The sequence below is a fragment of the Emydura macquarii genome, unplaced genomic scaffold (genome assembly GCF_026122565.2).
Source record: "Emydura macquarii macquarii isolate MOO-44397 ecotype Brisbane River unplaced genomic scaffold, CSIRO-AGI_Emac_v2 contig_1253, whole genome shotgun sequence".
NCBI classification, from domain to species: domain Eukaryota; kingdom Metazoa; phylum Chordata; order Testudines; family Chelidae; genus Emydura; species Emydura macquarii.
The window spans coordinates 46,676,062-46,697,366 of NW_027131390.1; the positions used below are offsets into that span (position 1 = coordinate 46,676,062).

The 21,305-nt window shown below is 37.6% G+C and overlaps 1 protein-coding gene across 1 annotated transcript in view; it reads right to left on the reverse strand.

The window, feature by feature from the left end:
* The window catches only part of UBE2F (ubiquitin conjugating enzyme E2 F (putative)), a 145,126-nt gene that overhangs the window by 75,567 nt on the left and 48,254 nt on the right, over positions 1-21,305 (reverse strand). Inside the window, exons 6-7 of the mRNA XM_067548693.1 lie at positions 11,556-11,626; positions 3,107-3,164 (exon numbers count right to left, since the gene is read on the reverse strand). Coding sequence (XP_067404794.1) covers positions 3,107-3,164; positions 11,556-11,626 — 129 coding nt within the window. The remainder of the gene's footprint in view (positions 1-3,106; positions 3,165-11,555; positions 11,627-21,305) is intronic.

The window sequence follows — 21,305 nt, forward strand, 5'->3', positions numbered from 1 at the left end:
TTGATTTCTGTACTGCTGGTGGACAACCATGCTCATTCTGTAACAGGTCACAGTCTATTCTATTTATAGAAAAGCTCTTATACTGTGCTCATATCTGAGCACCTTCTGGTAGCATGTTATGCAACACAACTACATACGTGCCCCGTTTTGTTCTCTCATCCTCTACTCACAGGGAGAAGCACATGCAGTGGAGTGTCTTGTTTGGGTAGTATGGGATTTATTTTGTTTTGTTTTTTTAATATAAATATCTATTACTATGGGTTTATATTAGAGAAAGACAAGGTCAAAGAAATGCACCTTCCATTTGAGGCTGAAGGTGGTGAGGTTTGTGATGGTCTTTAGTTTCTGGGGGAGTTCATTCCAATCCCGGACCATCCCCTGAGAAAGTTCTGTTCTTCAACAATAAGAGTAAAGCTCACTGGTGGAAGAGTTCCATTGTACCAGAGGACCTGGATTTCGAAGGAGCCCGGATTTCACCCTAAGATTTCAGTATCTCAAGGAGGAAAACTGGACATTCAGAATATATTTTAATGGATAAATACATGAGCTACTATTTTTTAAAATTCCACAGACACTTAAGGATGAGAAAGTCATTTCCAGTCCATTAGCCAAGGCTAAGTGTGCTTTACATCAATCCCAGGCAAAACAACATAATAGATGATATGGGACTCAACTGATAAATGGGAATATAATTAATCCCAGCCAACTTGGTTTTATGGAAAATAAGTCTTGCCAAACAAACCTGATCTTATTCTTTGATGAGATTACAACTTTGATAACTGGAACTGCACAGATGAAATATACTTAAGACTTTTGTAAGGCATTTGACTCAATACTGCACAACAGTCTGATTAAATAATTAGCACTATACTATATCAATAAAGCCCACAGTAAATGGATTAAGAAATGGCTAACTGATAGATCTCAAAGTAGTTGTGAATGAGCAATCATCAGATAGGTTCCAAAAGAATCAGTACTAGACCCAATGCTATTCAACATTTTTAACAATGATCTGGAAGTAAATATAAAATCACTGATAAAATTTACAGATGACTCAAAGGCTGGAGGAATGGTAAATAAAGAGGAGGACAGGTCAGTCATGCACAGCAGACTGGATCACTTGGTAAGCTGGGACTCTTCAAACAAAATGTGTTTTAATACAGTCAAATGCAACATTATATATCAAGGAATAGGGAACACAGGCCAAACGTACGGAAGCAGGGGGACTATATCCTGGAAAGCAGTGATTCTGAAAGGAATTTAGAGGTCATAGCGGACAAGGAACTCATAACATGAGCTTCCAGTGCAATACTGTGACAAAAAGGCCCAACAGATCCTTGGCTTTAAACATGGGAGAAGTAGAAGAGAGGTGATTTTCCTCAGTAGGACACTGGGTAGACCAATACTGGAATACTGGAATATCCAGTTCTGCTGCCCACATTTAAAAAGGACGTTGAAAAACTGGAAAGGGTTCATAAAAGAGCCACAAAAATTATTCAAGAACTCAAGAAATCATTTATAAATGAAGCTGAAGCCTTTAGCTATATATCCAGAATTTTTTCCCTTCCAGTAAGCCCAAGGTTGATTTCTAGGACAAATTTGAAAACTGGGACGCATGTATCGAAAATAATAATATATTTAAAAATGTATGAAGATAGCACTAACACTAGAACTGGGTGGGTTTATGTCTCCAGATAGCCAATGAAGATTAAACAGATTAAGGCATCATGGAAGAACTTCATCTACTTCCTTTAAAAAAACGATAAATAGGATGTGTTAAAAATTAAAAAATGATTTTAAGCTTGAGAATCAGCTCTCTTATTTAGAACAAAAGCTGAAAAATAAGTTAATATTCTATCATTTAACTCTGGAAGTGTTGCAGAATTAAGAACATGATTTAAAGTTCTAAAAGTTATGGGTTTTGGTATTCAAAAATCAAATTTCAAGCTGCCAAATATATTATTGTGATTATTTTGTAGCATGAGTGCCATATTTTACTGCATACTGCTTCTGCTTCACAAGCACAGTCCTTATTTCCATGTATTTACACAACTTGTGTGTGTCTTGTAGCATGCACAACAGTGATAAGATTAAATAAAATATGTTCAATTACATTGCATATGAAAGATTTATTTGTAGGGAGATTCCCTCCACTTCAGCCCCAAATAAAGCTGTCTCTAGTTCTAGCTTTCTAGTTTGTGGCTGTTATGTTACTGGGGTACAGCTGGGTCCCCATCTAACCTATTACCAGAGCAGACCACGTGCTGCTTGTGCAATACCCAAACACAGCAATTTTCTGTTGATTACTGTTCCTAACACTAAAATGAAACAAGTTTCCTGAATATGTACTGACAAGGAAATGTGTGCACTACATCTACTTCTAGGAGAACAGCTAGTATTTAACTGATCCACTTTTTCAGAAACTTCTATAGAAAGTCTCAAAATTTCAAACTGCAGTACATCAAGGCGCACTACGGAAGTTTCAGTGCGTGGTAGCAATGTCCACAGAGCCAATTAATGTGAAGCAACAGGACTACTCACATGAATAGGGTTTTGCAGGACCAACCCCTAATACTAACCAGTCTTTCTGCAGATAAAATGTTGCTCTATAAATATATGTTCAAGAGTCCAGAGATCTCACTAAAAGAGCCTAACATTAAAGCAGATGGGATGAAATGACTTCATTGGTGGCAGAGAGACAGTTTACAAGACAATATAGATAGCCAGAATATTCTGACTAGCATTTTGGTTTGCCAGAACATTGGTTTTTATTTTATATCCACATTTGTCTGTGTAGCTATGCTAATGGGTTTTTTTAAAATGAATAAAGTTAAAATGAATATTTTGTTTAGAAGGCAGAGAAAAGAAACAGTGCTAAGTACTAAAATAAAAAGATAATATAAAATAAAATAAAAAATTAAATAAAATGTTTTAATAAATGAGGCACTGAGGCTCTTCTAAAGACAAAAATATAAAACTAATTTTTATAGAAACATCAAGACTTTTACCCTAACCCGGCAAAGAGGCAAAGTATATTTTAAAAATGTGAACGGTTCAAAAGATAACTACAACAAAACAGATTTTTATATCTAAAAAGAAATGGTACCTTTAATGTTCTAGTTGGAGCCCAGCCAGTGCCATCAATTGAATGTTCTCTCAATAAACTGGAACAGACAAGGAGGCATACATTATACAACACAATCAAACTGAGAAGCAGTTAAGCTTACTTAAAACTTTACTGACTGCAATTCCTTCACAAAAATCAGAACACTACACTGAAAATTAGGAAATATTAGTTACTCTTGGAATACAGAAATTACACCTTTTTTGCATTTATGAAGTATTTTTGAGCTGTTAAAAATCCACACAAAAATGACAAATGAGGGAACTCCCATAAACTACCTGTTCATTCAATTTCATTCTAGAACTCCTGATCTTAACAGCATAATCAAAAATAAGGAAGTTTAAAAAAACAAAACCCACAAACAAACCAGGGGTTACAGCACTGAAAACAAAAATAGGATCAAGCATCTATAGATATAACAAATGAGACAATAAGCCTAACAATGTCCCTTCTTACCCACTGTACACAGACACACACATACAATTTCTAGTACATCCTTCTCAACCACAGCCTGGATGAACAGATGGGCCTTGCTGAGGACTCTGAGAATCACCAAAATTGGGCTATTTTAAACCAGAAGAAGAGGATGGGGGAAATGTATCCTGTCTGTAGCAGTATGTTGAAGGAGCTCATCTTCAGTGCCTCTGTTGATCAGGAATAGGAAAAACTTGACTTCTTTTTAAGCTTATCTAAATTTACATATTGGCATTTTGCAATAACCATAACTTTGAAATATGAATCTGTGTCAAACACAGGAGAACAAAATGGCAGAAGTCTAATGAATTACACAATGCCTTGTTGGTAGTTTCTCCTCTCTTATGCCAAGGAGTCTCCATCTTCAATGTCTCAGCTGATCAAGAGTAGCACTGTGGTTGGAAGAAAGAAGTGACATTGCAATAGGAAAGGACCCAAGCCATTTTAAGGCTTTATGAGTCAAACCCAATGCCTTAACTCCACTTGGAAACAAAGAGGCAGTCCAAGAGGATGGATGTCATATATTCCAGCAGAAACACACTGCTTAATGGAGGAATAAAAGGAGAAAATGAGAAAGGAATTCTTTAGGGGTTACCTGTGCCAAAACCCACACATAACGTACATACTGTATGAATCACACACAACTAGATTCTATTATAAATATCTACATACAATGTATAGAAGAGATTAATCTGCAAATTGAACATTTTTGTTTAGTACAGAAGTTGATTATTTAAATACTTCACTATAGGAGAGTAAAGAGTTAAAAGCTGGACAAGTAATCAGGCCTAAGTTATAGAGAATGGAGTCATAGCACAGGCAAAACCTTGTTTCTGTTACTTGGTGTGAATTTTAGATAGAGTCTGTTATCTCTCGTCTTTTCCACCCTTCCTAGCCATTTGCGCAAGGAATGAGACTAACAAATAACTATTCTCCCTTCTGTTCAAGGTCTTTGGTGGGAATACTGCATTATCTTCTTTCCCTCCCTTGCATAAGGGTCTATGGAGAGTTGCTGGAAATGTATACAGTTATATACTGTTATGGATAAAGGAATTGTAAAGCAACCCCCTCGTTGCTCACTCGCGGCATCAAGGTGGAACGAGCAGGCAATAAAGGGTTCCGTCTCCCCAATCCACCCTCGGGACAACGTTTGGTTATTTCTAACATTCACCTAGTTTTAAGCCAAATAATTAAACAGTTGAACAAAGATTTTTAGATTTATTTTTTAGCCTTTAATTGAAAACATCTGGACCTCTCTTAATTGTGCCACACTATTTGACAATTTATGTAATGTACTCCAGTGGAGATTAGGATAAGAGTAAATTCACTTTCATTTGTGAACAGAGCAAATTTTCACTCAGGGCATGGCTATACTACAGTGGCACATCAATGAAAGAAGTTCTTCTGCCAATGTAGTTAAGCTACTTCTCTGAGACGCCTTTTTCTGTTGACCTAGTTGAATTGACACGGGTTAGGTAAACCTAGCTACGTCGCACAAAGCACAAAAATTTACACACCCCTCAGCAATATAGCTAGGTCCATTTTTAGGTGGACACCAGATGTCCAGAAATAAAAGGCTAGTGCTCCATGCCTATTGTGCCACAAATCAGCCTTAAATATCACTTCAAAATCTACTCTTCCTCATTAATAAATAACCTGAAATAGTAAATCCACTTATCAACTTGGCAATAAAATGACTACCAATTTACCACCATCTTTATCACCATAGTACAGATACCTTCTACTTTTAATTTTACAGTGTTTATACCGAACTGCTGTTTTATTTTGCCATCTTTTAGCTACCTCTAGTATCATCCATAACTAAATCACAACAAAATCTTAAAAATAAAAACATCACCCCCCAAAACCATCCCCTCTAAAATTAGTAGCTGAGTTGACAAACTGCCTACAGAACGATGATTCAGTAATTAAACCTTTCCTATATGATAATAATAATGAAATAAGTATGTGATTATCCAGTATTCTAAGTATATATATACTAGGAAATTAACCTGTAATAAAATGTCCTAAGCTTTCCCTAAAACACATTAGTAATGACACCAGGCAACATGAACCCTTCCTAGCTGTGCTACTCAGCTAATTACCTTCATCCTTCTGTTGCCTTAGTGCTAGTCTAGTTGCTATGCCCTGATAGAGAGAAAAAATTTAACTATCATTTTAAGAATCATTCATTTAACTATGATTCAAGATTTTAATAACACAATAGTATAATATTGCGGCTGTCATTGTTATTCTTTACTCCTGGGGGAATTCTGCACCAAAAAATTAAAAATTCTGCACTCAGTATTTTAAAATTCTGCAAAATTTTACTCCGGCTATCAGCCTTGCTGTGCCCATCGAGCTGCAATTTGTGCCTTCCACCAAAAGGAAGCATTTTGGTGGAAATCACAAATTCTGCAGGAAACATTAATTCTGCACAAATTCTGCATGGCGCAGTGGCACAGAATTCCCCCAGGAGCATAATCTGTCGATAATGAAGTCTATCCAAACAATGCTCAGAAACTTTCATAGGCACTTATTTCCAAAGTCCTGGTTTTCAGGGTAACATTTTGATGGATCTCCAGCTTTTGTATGTTAGCACAGATTATATTTCAATTGAAAATTTTCCATTTTGTTCTGGTGCTGTGTGTCTTTGATTTCCATATATTGTTATGTTTAGTAAATGCTATGAATACCTATTCTATCGTGGATGTCACTTCCTTCCTGAGGTCTCAGTTGGCCAATATGATGCTGCCAAGGTAGGTGAACTATTCTACTTCCTTGATATTTTTGCCTTCTAATGTGATGTTACTGCTTGATGTGTGGGTTTCAAGGATGTTTGTTTTACCACAGATGTTTAATTCTAAGCCCTGCTTGACCTCTCTGTCTTTGTTTGTAACTATTCAGGGGTGCCCACTCAGTAGCACAATATCATCGGCAAAGTCTAAGTCTTCTAGGCATTTGGCATTTGTTTGTGTTGCTAATACACTTCTACAGTATCCAGATCATGCAATGCCAAACAACATTGGGAATAAAATACACCCCTGTTTCACCCAGTGTCCATGTTGAACCACTCTGACTGGTTCTTCACCTTCCAGGGTGAATAAACTGTGCACAGCTTTCTTTATATATAGTATCTAAAGAGTTTGCAAAAGACTCTTTCTAAAATGAGAACTACGTGGTTCTACTATGTTTAAGACTTTCTGCAAATCAAACTCCCTAGGGCAAATTACATCCTATACAGGTAAATAAATATGATGTAATTGAGAGATTAGTCCCAAAGAAGATTCACTTTATGTAAAAGAATACCTTTTTGGTCAACAGAACAACAGTTTAGAGTTCCTGTAAAAATCTAGATATTTTCCTTTCAACATTAGAAGGAATGTTTCGCAAGGTAAGATCAGAGTTTCAAACGGAAAAAAGAACCACTTTCAATGTTGGCCACATGATTCCCCAACAGAAAAAGCAAACTCAAAACATAATGAAATCCTGGGGCGTTTGTCTAAATCCAGGCTAAGACATTTGGATACATTAGATCAATTAATAACAATGGTCAACAAAATAAGTGGATGAGATCAAATGCATAAAGCAAAAATGTACAAAAATGTTCAAGAAAAACGTATATTGAAGCATGAAACACACCACAAATTGTATATTTTCAAGGGTTCCTGAAATATGCAAGAAGCTGGCATCAATGGAGGCAATATCACAATGAAGAAGCATATTTAATATTTGAGTAAAACATAGTAACCCCCAAAATAATTGAGTTTTCCTAACAAATCTTTATAAAATTTGCTTAGGTGAGTTTTTACATGTTTTTTGGTTCTTGCTACGGAACAATTTCCTGTAAAATGCATATTGGAAAATATAATCCAACTATACATACAAATTGATGGGGTCTAAATGAACTGTTACCACTCAAGAAAGATCTTGGAGTCATTGTGGATACTTCTCTAAAAACATCTGCAGCAGCAGTCAAAAAAAAAAAAAAAAAAATCTATCAGAGTGTTAGGAACCATTAGGAAAGAAATAGATGATAAGGCAGAAAAATATCATAATGCCACTATATAAAGCTTGAATATGTGTGCGTTTCTGGTCGTCCCATCTCAAAAAAAAGATATATTAGTAATGGAAAAGGTACAGAGAAGAGCAACAAAAATGATTAAGGGTACAGAACAGCTTCCCAGATTAAAGAAGAGATAAAAAAAACGGACTGTTCAGCTTGGAAAAGAGACAACTAAGAGGGATATGATACAGATCTATAAAGGTGTGGAGAAAGTAAATAAGGAAGCATGATTTCATATAACAGATAACCCAGGTTCACCCAATGTAATTAACAGGCAGCAGGTTTAAAGCAATCAAAAGGAAGTACTTCTTCATGCAATGCACTGTCAACCTGTGGAACTTGTTGCCAGGTGGTGTTGTGAAGGCCAAAAGCATAAATGGATTCAAAAAAGAATTAGGCTGGGTCTACACTTACCTCCACGATTCGGTGGCAGTCGACGGGAGAAACACAAAGTATGCAAATAACTTGCGTAACTCCTGTCGACTTCCGTGCTTCTCTTCTGTGCACCGTCTTCACTGCACTGCGCCGACAGGAACAGTGTTCCCATCGATGCAGTGCTATGCCACTTGCAAGGGTGGATTAATAACGTCAACTTCTGGATCGACTGAGCGGGTCTTCACTGACCGCTCAGTCGATCCAGATAAGTCAATCTGCAGTGTAGACACAGCCTTAGATAAGTTCACAGAGGATAGATCCATCAATGGCCATTAGCCAAAGTGGGCAGGGATGCAACTCCATGCTCTAAGTGACCCTAAGCCTCTGAATTCCAGATGCTGAGACTGGATGACGGGATAGATCATTTGGTAAGTGCCCTGTTCTGCTCATTCCATTTGATGCATCTGGCATTGGCCACTGTTGGAAGACAGGATATTGGGTTAGATGGACCATTGATCTGACCCAGTATGGCCATTCTTATGTTCTTCTAATGATCAAATACAATACTATAAGCATACATTTATTTAGGAAGTAGAAATTCAAGTTTGGAAAAAATGCTAGTTAAGTGTTTTAAGGAGAAAATAAAAAAGTCAGGAATAATTCTGTATCTAAAATATATTAATTTTATTTCCTGGAAATTCACTGCAGACACAAAATAGGTTTACAAAAATTAAGAATCAGGTTCATAAAGCAGTAGTTATTTTAGTCTTTTATTTCCAAATCTAGTACCAAATTCTCTGATGTTGAATTTCTCCATCACAGCTGTTTGTCTCAGAAAAATATAGTATTCTTTTACATGGATTAGCTGAAATTTAATAAAAGTTAAAGATACTCTTGAAAACTTCCCAATTCTTTAGCCACACTGTAAGGATTTCTTGCTTTTAAAGTAAAATCTTTCATAATCAGACCAACTCAGAGATTTCAGCATGGATACTAAAGAAAGGGCTCACCTTGCCTTCTACCTGTGTATTTCACGAAGCAGCCTAATTACATTGTTCCAGTGTAACACTGGCTTTAATGTTGACACAACTAATTAAAATGAAAAATTTTAGAAAAACGCCTCCAAAAGGTACATAATATAAAAGCCATTTAATCTCTGAACACTTAATCTAAAACAACTCCTCTATATTGCTGGAATGAAAAATTCACCTAGGTCATCAAGTGCAAAGGTTTTGGTACCTGGTACATTTCTGAAGAAATCGTGCAGATTTGAACATAAGTTTATGAACAGCAATCCTGTGTCCGTACATTAAGGTTGTCTATGTGAACAGCCCTTCTGTATACATACTGCTGTTGCACAGACTGACTTGAATTAACTGTTTGAAGGGAAACAGGTTAAAAATGCCCTGGAAATAACTTTTTTTTACATTTCTCCACGTTGTAGACAGCTGACCTCAGCATTCCTTATTTTGCAACCATTCCACAGCTTAAAGAAGTCTGAATCTTTGGTGATAAAGATGTGATTCTACATGTTAGTGCCAACATCAAAGTCCTACTCTTTATGTTCTTTACTATGCTGGTTCAATGGCTGTCAGACAGCTCCACTCATCTGTATGCAGGTCTGGTGTATGGGCAAAGGTCTTAGAGGCTCCATACAGGTGACAGAAGCTCTGCATTTCCAAAACCCGTTTATGTTAGCAAAAATGTGTTATTGTAAGTAAATGCGTGTGTGCTATTGCTAAGACATGCGGCACTACCACACACTTTATTCTTCCCAAGGAGCACTCTGACAGGCATAGAACCAGCATGGTAAGAAGCACACACAGTAGTGCTTTAGCACTGCTGTAATTTGATGATAATTAACACCTTAGAAATACAGAAAATAGAAAATGCTTTTGGAAATGTTAGTTTGCACATGCTTTGCAGCTTACTGGACTATATGCCTGGCTCCCATAACTAAGGTTTTTTTTAATTATTATTATTATTTCCTTACCTATCATAAGTTTTAAATACGATCTTGGCTTTTAAAACAGATTTATTAATTTTGTTTATCATCATTGTTTATGCTGTATTTCTTTTTTCTATTAGCTTGGAAAATGACAAACTTGTCACACATTCGACTTTTGCTTATATTCAGCTTCTAATCAATTTCACTATCAGGTTCTCAGGCTGTAATATTTAGGTTACAAACTGCTGGAAAGCAATGTTTATTTTTTTAAAAATCAGTCTTAAAATCACAAACATTTTACTAGTTATGTGTTTTTGACAGTTAATTTTAAAACCTACATTTTGGGCTAAATTTGATCTGGCACTATCTTATAAGAGGATAATACATGGTTATTTTTCTTACACTTTATCATCATCATATCAGTTTTATATTACATATTGAAATTTAATAAATTTGCCATTCATATAAGTACTTTGTTATTGTCAAAATCCAAGATTTTGTCTAACTGACATCCTACCAAGATTTCCCTTGGAAATTTAACCGTTTCCTAGTACTTAAAATATTTAGGCTTTAAACTAAACAGGGGTTTAAAGTGTGTGATAATTTAAAACCACCTGGATCCTATCTTTCAAAATATTATGAAGGACACAGATGGAATTTTCCAAGTAGAAGACTTTGGGGAAGAATAAGAGCTATTAAAGTTATTTCTGTCTCAAATTAACTATCACAAAGATAGAAGCTACATATTTTCCTACTATGGAAAAATGACCTTTGGTTTTATCTGGACAGTGTGAGATCAAATGCAAATATTTACAGCATATGCTAAATTAGAATATGGGTTCTTAAGATTGTATACATAAGGAAATTCTAAGCCTCCTTTAATTTGATGCAGGCTCAATCTTTATGTCTCTCTAGCAGCAACGCTGTAGATGGAAAAGGAGTTTAACATGCTTGACCCAGTTCACAGAATTTATTTGTTCTTTTCTGCAAGAGATCTCAAAAGCAAGCATGCAATGATACAGAATTCTTTGAAATCTTACAATAGGGTAGCTAGGTAAGTGGTTGGCAAAGCCAGGTCTTAGTCAAAAGCATACAGTCCTGGGATTTTAAAACTCTCTTCTACAAGCAGCAAATCTCTTTTACAGGAAATCAATGCTATTCAATGGAATTTATGTTGCAGGCTAGAATATCTTCTGCAGATTGGGAGAAATTTTAAAGGACTCTATATTCTGAATAACTAGAGAGCACTGCTATATTTTGGGCAGGTTGATTCAAAAGGACACCATCGCATACCTATTTGATTGGGATGCGTTTATGATCTTTTTTTCTTCTGAATCAGAAATGGGGTTTGGATACATCTGGGTTTACAACAACAGATACCATGCTTAGCAATTCTGTTTGGTATCACAATGGTCTAAAATATTTTCAGGAAGTTTCCTTTGCTCCTAAGGATCAAATATATGTATGATACGTATGATCTATCTACTGGTGCTGAAGTGACAGTTATGTACCAGGGTAATGATCTATACAAAAACTTTGAAGTAACAATAAAGAAGGCTGTTAACTACCTTAAACAGATTTCACCCGTCTCTGTGATGTTCGGATGCCAGATTCTAGTCAAACATTTCACCTTTGGAGGCTGCCAAAATATGAAACAGAGATTACAACACTGTCCTTACAAATAAGTTAAATCACCAACAGACCATTATGAGTTGTACAGTACCTGGAAGCTAAAATTTAAATTTGGGTGACCTCAGCCCAAGTACTAATGCTCATCTGGCAGTTCTGCAAACTGTTGAAATACCCTATAAAGCAGCCGAAACGGAGCAGAACAGGATATAAAACTACAGTGACACTGCTGCTTTTCTAGTCAGTGCTATATTCAGGTTTTTGGCTTTGTAAACAAGTGGAGGAAGAGCAGAAATTCTTTTCAGTGCGATTTCACCTTCTCAATAATTTCCTGGGAAAGGAAAGTATTTCCTATTTTTAAATGTTCATAGAAGTACTGAGGATAACAGTTACATTTTACTAGTTTTGGGTTTTTTTTTTTAAATCTTGATACAGATTTGTATTATTTTACAGTGAGATAACTAAACAACTCAGCATGCAACAGACAAGGTAGCTCATTTTAAATACATGTTGATAAATGCACATTTTAAAAAATAATCAGATTCCAAAACATAGCCTCTGCTCTAGTTTTGCAAATAAGTCAAGGGAAAGTCAAATAATTCTAACATTATCAACAGCAAGATATTCCATCCAAATTCTCCATATTACAACATTTACTTTTCAAATCAAGTGACTGTTTTAGCTGGCATTTGGATTTCCCAATGTCAGCCATTATCTTTCATAACTTCAGATAAATCATGCATTATCATTGTAATTTTTTTGTTTTACAGTTTCCCCATAGTTTTATATAAAATCCTCAGTCAAGAGATAAAATCGTTTTTTTAACCCTCCCACCCCACACACAAATAATCTTCCTGTGCCTTGTCTCATATAGTGGTCTCTGTCCCTGTTAATCCAAAGTCTTCATGGTTTTAAATAATTTAAGGACACATTCTAAACTCTCAGTCCAGCTGCCTGTGAAAGAGGTGAAGGGAACAGTGGTGGGAATTCACGTATTGTTCTGTGGTTAGAGGACTGTAGACTTAAGAGCGGTCAATCCAGCACCCTTTACAATTACTTAATTAAAATAAAAATAAAGAAAAAGGCCAACATTGACATACACCTAAAATGTATAATTTCTTTTTAAGCGGAGACATCTGTTTCTACATGGATGCATTTAATTATGTTTATGTTCTTCTGACATTGCTGCTCAAATATTAAACAGTCAGGAGGGATATGACAGAGGTCTATAAAATCATGACTGGTGTGGAGAAAGTAAATAAGGAAGTGTTATTTACTCCTCATAACACAAGAACTAGAGGTCACCCAATGAAATTAGTAGGCAACAGGTTGAAAACAAACAAAAGGAAGTATTTCTCCACACAACACACAGTCAACCTGTCGAACTCTTTGCCAGGAGATGTTGAAGGCCAAAACTATAACAGGGTTCAAAAAAGAACTAGATAAGTTCATGGAGGATAGGTCCATCAATGGCTATTAGCCAGGAAGGCAGGGACTGCTGTTTGCCAGAGGCTGGGAATGGCCGACGGGATGGATCACTTGATGATTACCTGTTCTGTTCATTCCCTGAGGCACCTGGCACTGATTACTGTTGGAAGATAGGACACTGGGCTAGATGGAGCATTGGTCTGACCCAGTATGGACTTTCTTATGTTCTAAGGGGCCAATGACTGGCCAAATACTGTTTGTTCTATGCCATCATTTTCCGCATATGCTACATTGTTTCCAATTAAATCTCAAACAATGTATATCCAGACCAGGCACATACAAATGATCTCTTTAAAAATCTGCGTTTATCATGTAATACCTCTTCAGCTTATGCCTTCAAATTGCTTGTTTTTATATTTTAAGTACTTAAATTAAGGGTTTTAATTTTGAAATAGAGAAAAATCACGTTGCTTTTCCCACACATTTTCTGATATACTTTTTCCCCCAACTCCTCTGTACATCCCTTATTTAATGTAATCTAAGCTAGTCTTGTGAGTTGGTAGGTCTTTACAGACTATGTAACTACAAGGTGTCTCAGACTCAGTCTAGTAGGAATGTGAAATACAGCCATGAAATTAACAAGAAAGCTGGCTCCCCAGCTGAGAGGCTTTCCAGGCTTCCGCTGTGTGGGCTGCCACACAGGCTTCCGGCTTGGGACAGCTGCCCCCTGGGTTCCTGACTCCCTGCTCCTGGCAAGGAGCCAGTCTGCACCAAAGCTCCTAGCTCAGAGCCCAGCTGTCCCTCTGGGACTATTAGCTCCCCACCTGGAGCATGGTAGTTAACCCAACTCCAGGCATGGAACTCCAGGTGTGGCTCTCCCTACTGGAGGTGGGAAGCCCTGGGCAGCTTTCCCCCTCTGCCAGCCCAGAAGCGAGAAGCCCGGATGGGCAGCTGTGCTCCTGGTGAGGAACTATGTGGGAGCTGGAGCCCTGGGTCTCAGCCTCCCACACTGCCCTTCTTCAGTTGGTGGAAGTGCTCCTGGGGACGATGTGCACCACTGACAGAAGGAAGGTACTATAGACATCAGCCATGGCAGTAATTACTGCTGTGGCTGTAAAGTGACCTAACTTAGGTCGACTTAAGATAGTAGTGTAGATGTAACCTTACTCACATACTGATCTACTCCTGTGTAGGGGACTTCTACAACAGGACTCAAGTGAAATTAAGCATGTGCCCAGGTATTTTTCTTAAAATTGAGAGAATTTAAAAAACTTAAACAATCCATTTACCTTTTAACATCTACACCATTTATTTTTTGACTCTCTGTTCAGATAATGGAAACAGACCAACCTGCACTTTGGTTTTAGTCCATTTCAACGTCACATTGGCTTGAACTTACAAATGCTATAATGACCGAATTGCAAACAATGCAGGAAAGTTTTTGGGTTTTTTTAAACCTTGTGTCCATTAGATTTGTCTTAAATTTTGTAAAAATAAGCTTGTGCAAAACCTAATTGAGCCAAATTTGTTCTGATAGTGTTTCTTTCAAAGCATTTTTTTGCTTAACTAGCAGAAGTGACTCTCTAAACATCTCTTTGCTCTCTTCAAAGTCATGCCAAAATTACGGACAAATACTGGATACAAAATTTCAGCCTATATAATAATTTTGCCATTAGACAGCTAACCTAAGAATTATGATCACAGCTGAGGAAGTCAAATCACTTTCATGTTGTGAATGTGACACTGCAGTGTATATAAAGCATGCAAAGTCTACATTGTTACACTCCACAACTTGTCTACACAGAATTGATCAGATTCCAAGTGGAAATTTTTTATCTATAAGGTTATTTATTTTAGACATTTTGTTTGGACGTAGGACACCATGCCCATAGCATTCCACTAAATCACAGTCTTATTGAAAAATTGATTTAACAGATTTTATTTTTCCTCTTTCCATTTATACTCAATTGTAGTTTTCCCAGAAGAGTAATGATGTCAATCACAATAGGAATTAGAGACACACAGATGATATTGCAACTCAGTGCTACAAAAACAGAGATTTTTCTTGCATTATCCACATTTCCAAAGAATTTCTGGCAACATGCCTTAGTCTGAAATTGAATGTCAAATACAATTCGGTACAAAGCACTTAAGCATGAAAAGGGGAAATGTAGCCATACACAGTCTTGTGCTTTAAAAGGAATGTGATTGTTCATGAATTAAATAGCCCAGCAACTGAAAGAACAAACGTACTCTTTTAGATGTCGTTGTCAATATGGCTCCCACGGCAGGTGCATATGCATCTCACACTATGAGATCAGTCTTCTGAACGGCAGCATCCACTGGTGCCACACACGTGCTCTGTGCCAGGACATAAAGGGCAAAGCATCTGCAACACTCCCTCAACTCCTTTGCAATTCATACCATATGGGGGGACTCTGAAAGACGGGCTGGTCATGAGATCAAAGATAACATCTCCAAGAACTACTGTTACTGTAGGGTAAATAACAGTTTGTTCTTCTTTGAGTATGTCAGTATGGAATCACTGCAGTCCATTGACTAGGAACCAGGATCACCTCTGGGTGTCAGGAAGAGGAGCTTTCAGCTGCATCAGGCAAAAAGTGATTATTGGGACTGGCTGCAGTTGGGCAGCCCACTGCCATTTATGTCTGGCTTGGGATGGAGTCTTAAATCATGATCCTCTGGCCACCTCCTCGAGGTCACTTCCTGAGACAAGCAGGGGAGAGGGCTCCCTACTTGGAACCAGTGAAATGAATAGCTTAGCAGTGGGGACAAGGAATATCCCTCCTCAAATGGTGATGCCATGGAAAAATATGGCCCCATGTGATCTTGGCATGGAGGATCCAGCAACATCAATTCCTCCAGGTCACGTACCTCAGATATGCAATTTACTCGGATACCAGAATCAGTACTAGCTTTTGTATCGGTTCCTTCTTTTGCATTGCACTAGCTTCAGGCTTGCAATTCCTGTCCTTACGGTAGCAGAGGATTTTTCTTTGGAGTGGTGGTGTTTAGGTTCTTCCTTGCCAGGATGAACACACATGATGTTTGGAACTGTGCGCTCTGCTCTGGATCACCTCATGTGTCAGCAGTGGGTATCAGGAACATAGGCTCTAGGACCACTGGTACCGGTATCGTGGTTGTTGGCACCAAGGCTGTCTGTGATGAGGTTGCCATGGTCATGGCCATCGGCATCAAGGCTTCTTGGCACTCTTTTGGATGACTTCTTCTCACTGCTGGATTTTGGAGTATGACGACTGTTTGAGGGGCTATTTGTTTTCATGGTTACTAGCTCTCTTCTGGATCCAAAGCGACCTTCATGGACTGCCCTAATAGGCATAGCTTGAGGCAAGCATTCCAGGACTTATGGGTTCTCAAGGAGAAAGACTGGCAAACTGCGCATCTGTCTGGGAGCAACTTCCCCTCAGGCAGAAGAGGTATCTCTTGGGTCCATCATTCAGGGGGACAAGACTGTTGCAAGATGGACAGATTAGAGTCCATCATGCAGATGGCAGTTGGTGCAAAGAACCAGATCCTGTTATACAGGGCATAGTATGAGGGGAGTAGGAGGAATAGTTGAATTCATTAGCTGATTTTTTCAAACCTCCATTAGTGATCAATGTAGATTATGGAGAACTGTGTTCTTCAAAGAAGATTTGGAAAGAAAGGTACGGATTTGAAGCACTGAAGAGACTAGCGCGTCATATGCTTGCTAGTTTCCATTTGAGGAGGAGGAAAGCGAGGGGGAGTCACAGCCACTCTACCTTGTATGCCCTTGCATGGGAGCACTAAGCAGCACAGAGCACATGGACAGCTCTGACAGACAATGATATTCAAAAGACTCCAATCTTACATGCCTACAGAAGGATCCACACTGACATATACCCAAGGAAGACTAGTTATTTTGTTTAACGCTCTTTTAGTGTCTTTTTAAAATGGCTACACATTAATTTCAGCATTTTTTATTTTTTAAAGAAATTAAGAGTTGTATTGCCTAAAGGAATACTGAATTTTTTCAATTTTCATATTACACATGGAACTTTAGGTTTAAAAGAAATTAAGTGGTGAATTATTTTCAGGAAGAGTTCATTTATAAAAATGAAGACTCAATTCCACATTCATAAAGGTTACAAAAAATGTGCTAAGTTTTACTAAATGATACAATATTGACTCCATGTAATCACGAATATGCAGAAAAACTAGTGGCAATGCCACATAGAGAAGCAATTTCAGGAACTATTTGCACGCCAAAAAATATTTCTGAAGTATTGTTAATGTATTAGTAATATAATATCTAAGTGTCCGATTTACATATTATTTGCATAAATGATCATATTGAAATGATATTCTGAAACAAGTTCGTGTCACAGCTGTATCATCATCAGCTGCTATGGTTTCTCCTTACATGTGTGAGCAGAAAACACTATAATTTCATTAAAGAACAGTGTTTAAGACAGAATTAAAATATGGTTTCATAATGTGTTTAACAATATTGGGCCACAACTCTGCTTCACATGTGTGATTGAACTTTTTTTAAGTGTAGATGGGGCCTTAGAAACAGATAACATGGTAGCCGATCAATCATTCTTGAAGGATATAAGTGTATTTCTTATATAGAACTAAGTGTAGGTTATGCCCCTTTGGGGCATTTGTCAATGTCGCGAGGCACAAGCACAATGCATATTTTAGACTCCATTACTTTGGCCAACTTTTGTTTGGTATTCTTCTTTAGTGATCTAATTTGCTTTGTGTTTCATTTCATGTGATTTTAACAGGTTTTCTAAGTGTCTGCATCTACAGCAATATTATCCGTATTTTTGGCAACTACTAACATCCACAAATTTCTGTTTTTCTTACATGGATGTCCATGAAGCATGTAATAATTCCTGAACAGAATAATGCTTTAAATCATTAAATCACCTGCAAGAGTAAAGTATCAAAATCTAACTTTACTGGTATATGATGAATGCCCCCCAAAATCTGATTAAGAGAGGAATTCAGAGAATAATCTTATTTATCTTGATTTTGCTTCTGGATGCCCCCCCTTACCAACACCCTTTCTCACCTCAACTGGCTTCAGTTTTGATAGGAGCCATTGGTGCTGGAGTGAGAGCCATAGGTGGCCAGGTAAGTAGTTTAATATATTTCACATCTTTTTATATTTCTTTCATTATTTTATACCCTTTGGAAAGCTAAAATTTAAAAAGAAACTTGAAAAAATATGCAATATATTAAAAACAAAAACAAAAAAACTGACCCTTTATTGGCCAGCTCCCCCTGAGATCCAGATTAGTTATAAAGCACAGTGCATGGTGCATGCTGAGGTATCACTGGAATAGGAGCTGTCTAGCTGGAGGGGGAAGGATATTACAAGATCTGAAAGAAAAATAAAGTATCCTTTTATCTGTATACTTAAACATCCCCTTCTCAGCCTGATAACACATATTGCTAAATTAACTGGAATTTGATGCTGTATTTTAGCAAGACATCTTTAAGGAGGAATGTACTAATGTGAAAAATATTGTTGTAGTATTTTTCAAAGCAACCTATTAAATGGACAATGAGATTTTAAGTGTGTGTATTCATCCAAATACTTCTAACAACATAAACCACAAAACCAGTAGCAAAAAATACCTGAAAATATATCACTGCATGAAAACCTCTCTCTGAATTAACATACACACACATACCACAGTTAATGAATTAGTGTGGCCCAGATTTTGTCACCCTTAATTAAGGCAAGAGGAACCTTTCTCCAAGATTAGTACTATTAAAGCCTTCATTTAAATGAAGAAAAGACCACCTAGGGCTCTCTTCCCCTTCCATTTTCAATGAAGAACGGGTGGATAATGCTAGAGGGACATCAGACTAAGCACTGGGTCTGAAGCAGGTATTTTTGGCACAGAGGACAATACTGAAGCCTGTTAGTTCTATGGCATGAGCAGCTCCTTAAAATGATGCTCTATACCCAACCTTGGTCCTGGAGAAAATCTAAAGGGCTAGAATGCTTGAATCCTATCCAAAAGTAGTTCAGTCTCAGTGACAAGCCTGTAGACAGCCCTTCTGTCACGAACCTATAGTCCCCAGGGGTAGTCAATAGGTGGATCCTGGGCCAAATCCGGACCGCCAGATGCTTTTAAACAGATCCTGAAATCTTTTTATTTTCTTATCATCATTGGGTTTTTTTTAATTATTTTCTCTGGAATCTGGACCTTGACCAAAGAATTTGGACCTTGACAAAAAAATAATTGATTAGCCCTGCTACAAGCTTTCTCCTCTTGCTGCATATCTCATTGACCTCCTTTTCAGCCTTAGAAACTCTTTTACTACACGGTTTACATCCATCAAATTAAAATCTCTCTATTGTATGTTTTGTTGGCAACGTGTCTTTCCTACTACTTAAGCAGACGAATCTTACATTCTAAAGAGGTCATTGCCAAGGTATCAAAGGTATCATAAGTAACATTTATGATCCAAATAATTTTGCACTATCAACACTTATTTTATTTTAATATGGTAAAAATCAATACATTATTTGATGAAAACTCTTGTATTGCGTATGACAAAAATATAAGCTATTAAGGGTATGATCATAAATTACTTTTCAGTACTGATGGAGCCACTTTTTTCCCTGCATACATATCAAACCAGATTCAGCGGTGTGTTTCGATGGTCAGGATTATACGCAGCAGCTGTTGGTGAACATTATATAAAAGAGGAACTTTGGGGATTTAAAAAAAAGCCTTTTATGTAGCTAGGCTCCACTCCCCGTCCCGAACTGATTCAACAGCTTTAATGACCGATAAATAAATGACCAATTTATAAAATTTAAATGACCAATTTATAAAAAAAATAAAAATATTTTCATCTCCCATAAGAGACTATGTTCTGTGATGATAATGCGTTATGATAAGTAGGATATTATAATCTAATATCTGTGAACTAAATCTTGAGGTACTTACCCAATTCTCAGGTGACTCCTACACCTTGTACACAGCAAGCAAATACACCATGGCAACTTGCACCAGTTCAATCACATCATTACAAGTTGTGACGTAACCACACTGGCCATTCTATTTTGGGTGAACTATAACCACGGCATGTGGTTTGTTGCATCTTATTTACCAATGCCCAGCATCTATGGATTTTTCCTGGTGCATAATGCCTATTGCATATAATGTATATTTTATACCAGTTCGTGTTTATTTGTCCAGTGGATGCTGCAAACAGTTTCATCATGCACAAGAATCTACGAACACATTGTGACAGTCAGAGCTAGCTACTCACACGCTTCAGATGCCAAGGCAGACAGTCATCAGCTCACACCACCACCCTTTGATCCCTATCACACTGATTCATTGCCTTGCTACTCAGAATGTACTACAGAGCTTCTCAAGGAAGGATGAAGAAGTTTGCTCTTTAGCATATTTTTCAGAAGATGAAAACCTATTAGTCCATAAATAAATAAAATTATAAAGACATTTTTCAACGTCTGACTTTTTTTTATTGTAAAGTCTTTATGTTTTACTTGTAACAGCTCTCTGTCCCTCTAAGATGGGAGACAGAAGGGAAGAGGCAGGGCAGAGCAGACACCCCACCAGCCAAGTACTAACTTGGCTGATCTCAAGTCTGCAGGAAAGTGTGTGAGAGTGAGATGTTTGGCAGGTGACAGATACTTGGTGGAGCTATCACTGAACATCGGGCAAAAGCTTGTGGGATAGTACTGTAGAGACCAACTGCTACATTGCAGTTGCAACATTTGCCATTTTTACCTTCACTTGCAGCGCAACAGTGCAGTAACATTGTGGTGGATAACACTGCTTAGGTTTGCTCAGAGTAAGTGCAATTATAGCAGTGGTGAAAGCTGCTAAAGAGGACTGAGAGCTACCACCAGACCTGGACACTGGGGATTGGGTTTGACTGGGTAGGGGGAAGAAGAAATGGCAAAGACTGGACCATCTGATGCAACTGTCTCCTCCCACTAGGGGTGAGCACGGGACTCCTCCAGCCGCCTTGGTGAGAAGTGTAATAGCCGACAGTAAGCCTTCATTCACTTTTGGCAGTTTCTTTTTTCCTCTTTCTCCTAGAATGAGGCTGAGTGTTTTTCTATGGGAGATGGGAGAGGGGAAAAGGAGGATGTTCAGGATGAGCAAGACCTATGAAGAAGTTTGGCAGCTGGACGTTGAGGAAGTTGGTGAGGGAGGGAAGCTGTTACAGGAAGGAGAAACTGGGGGAAAATT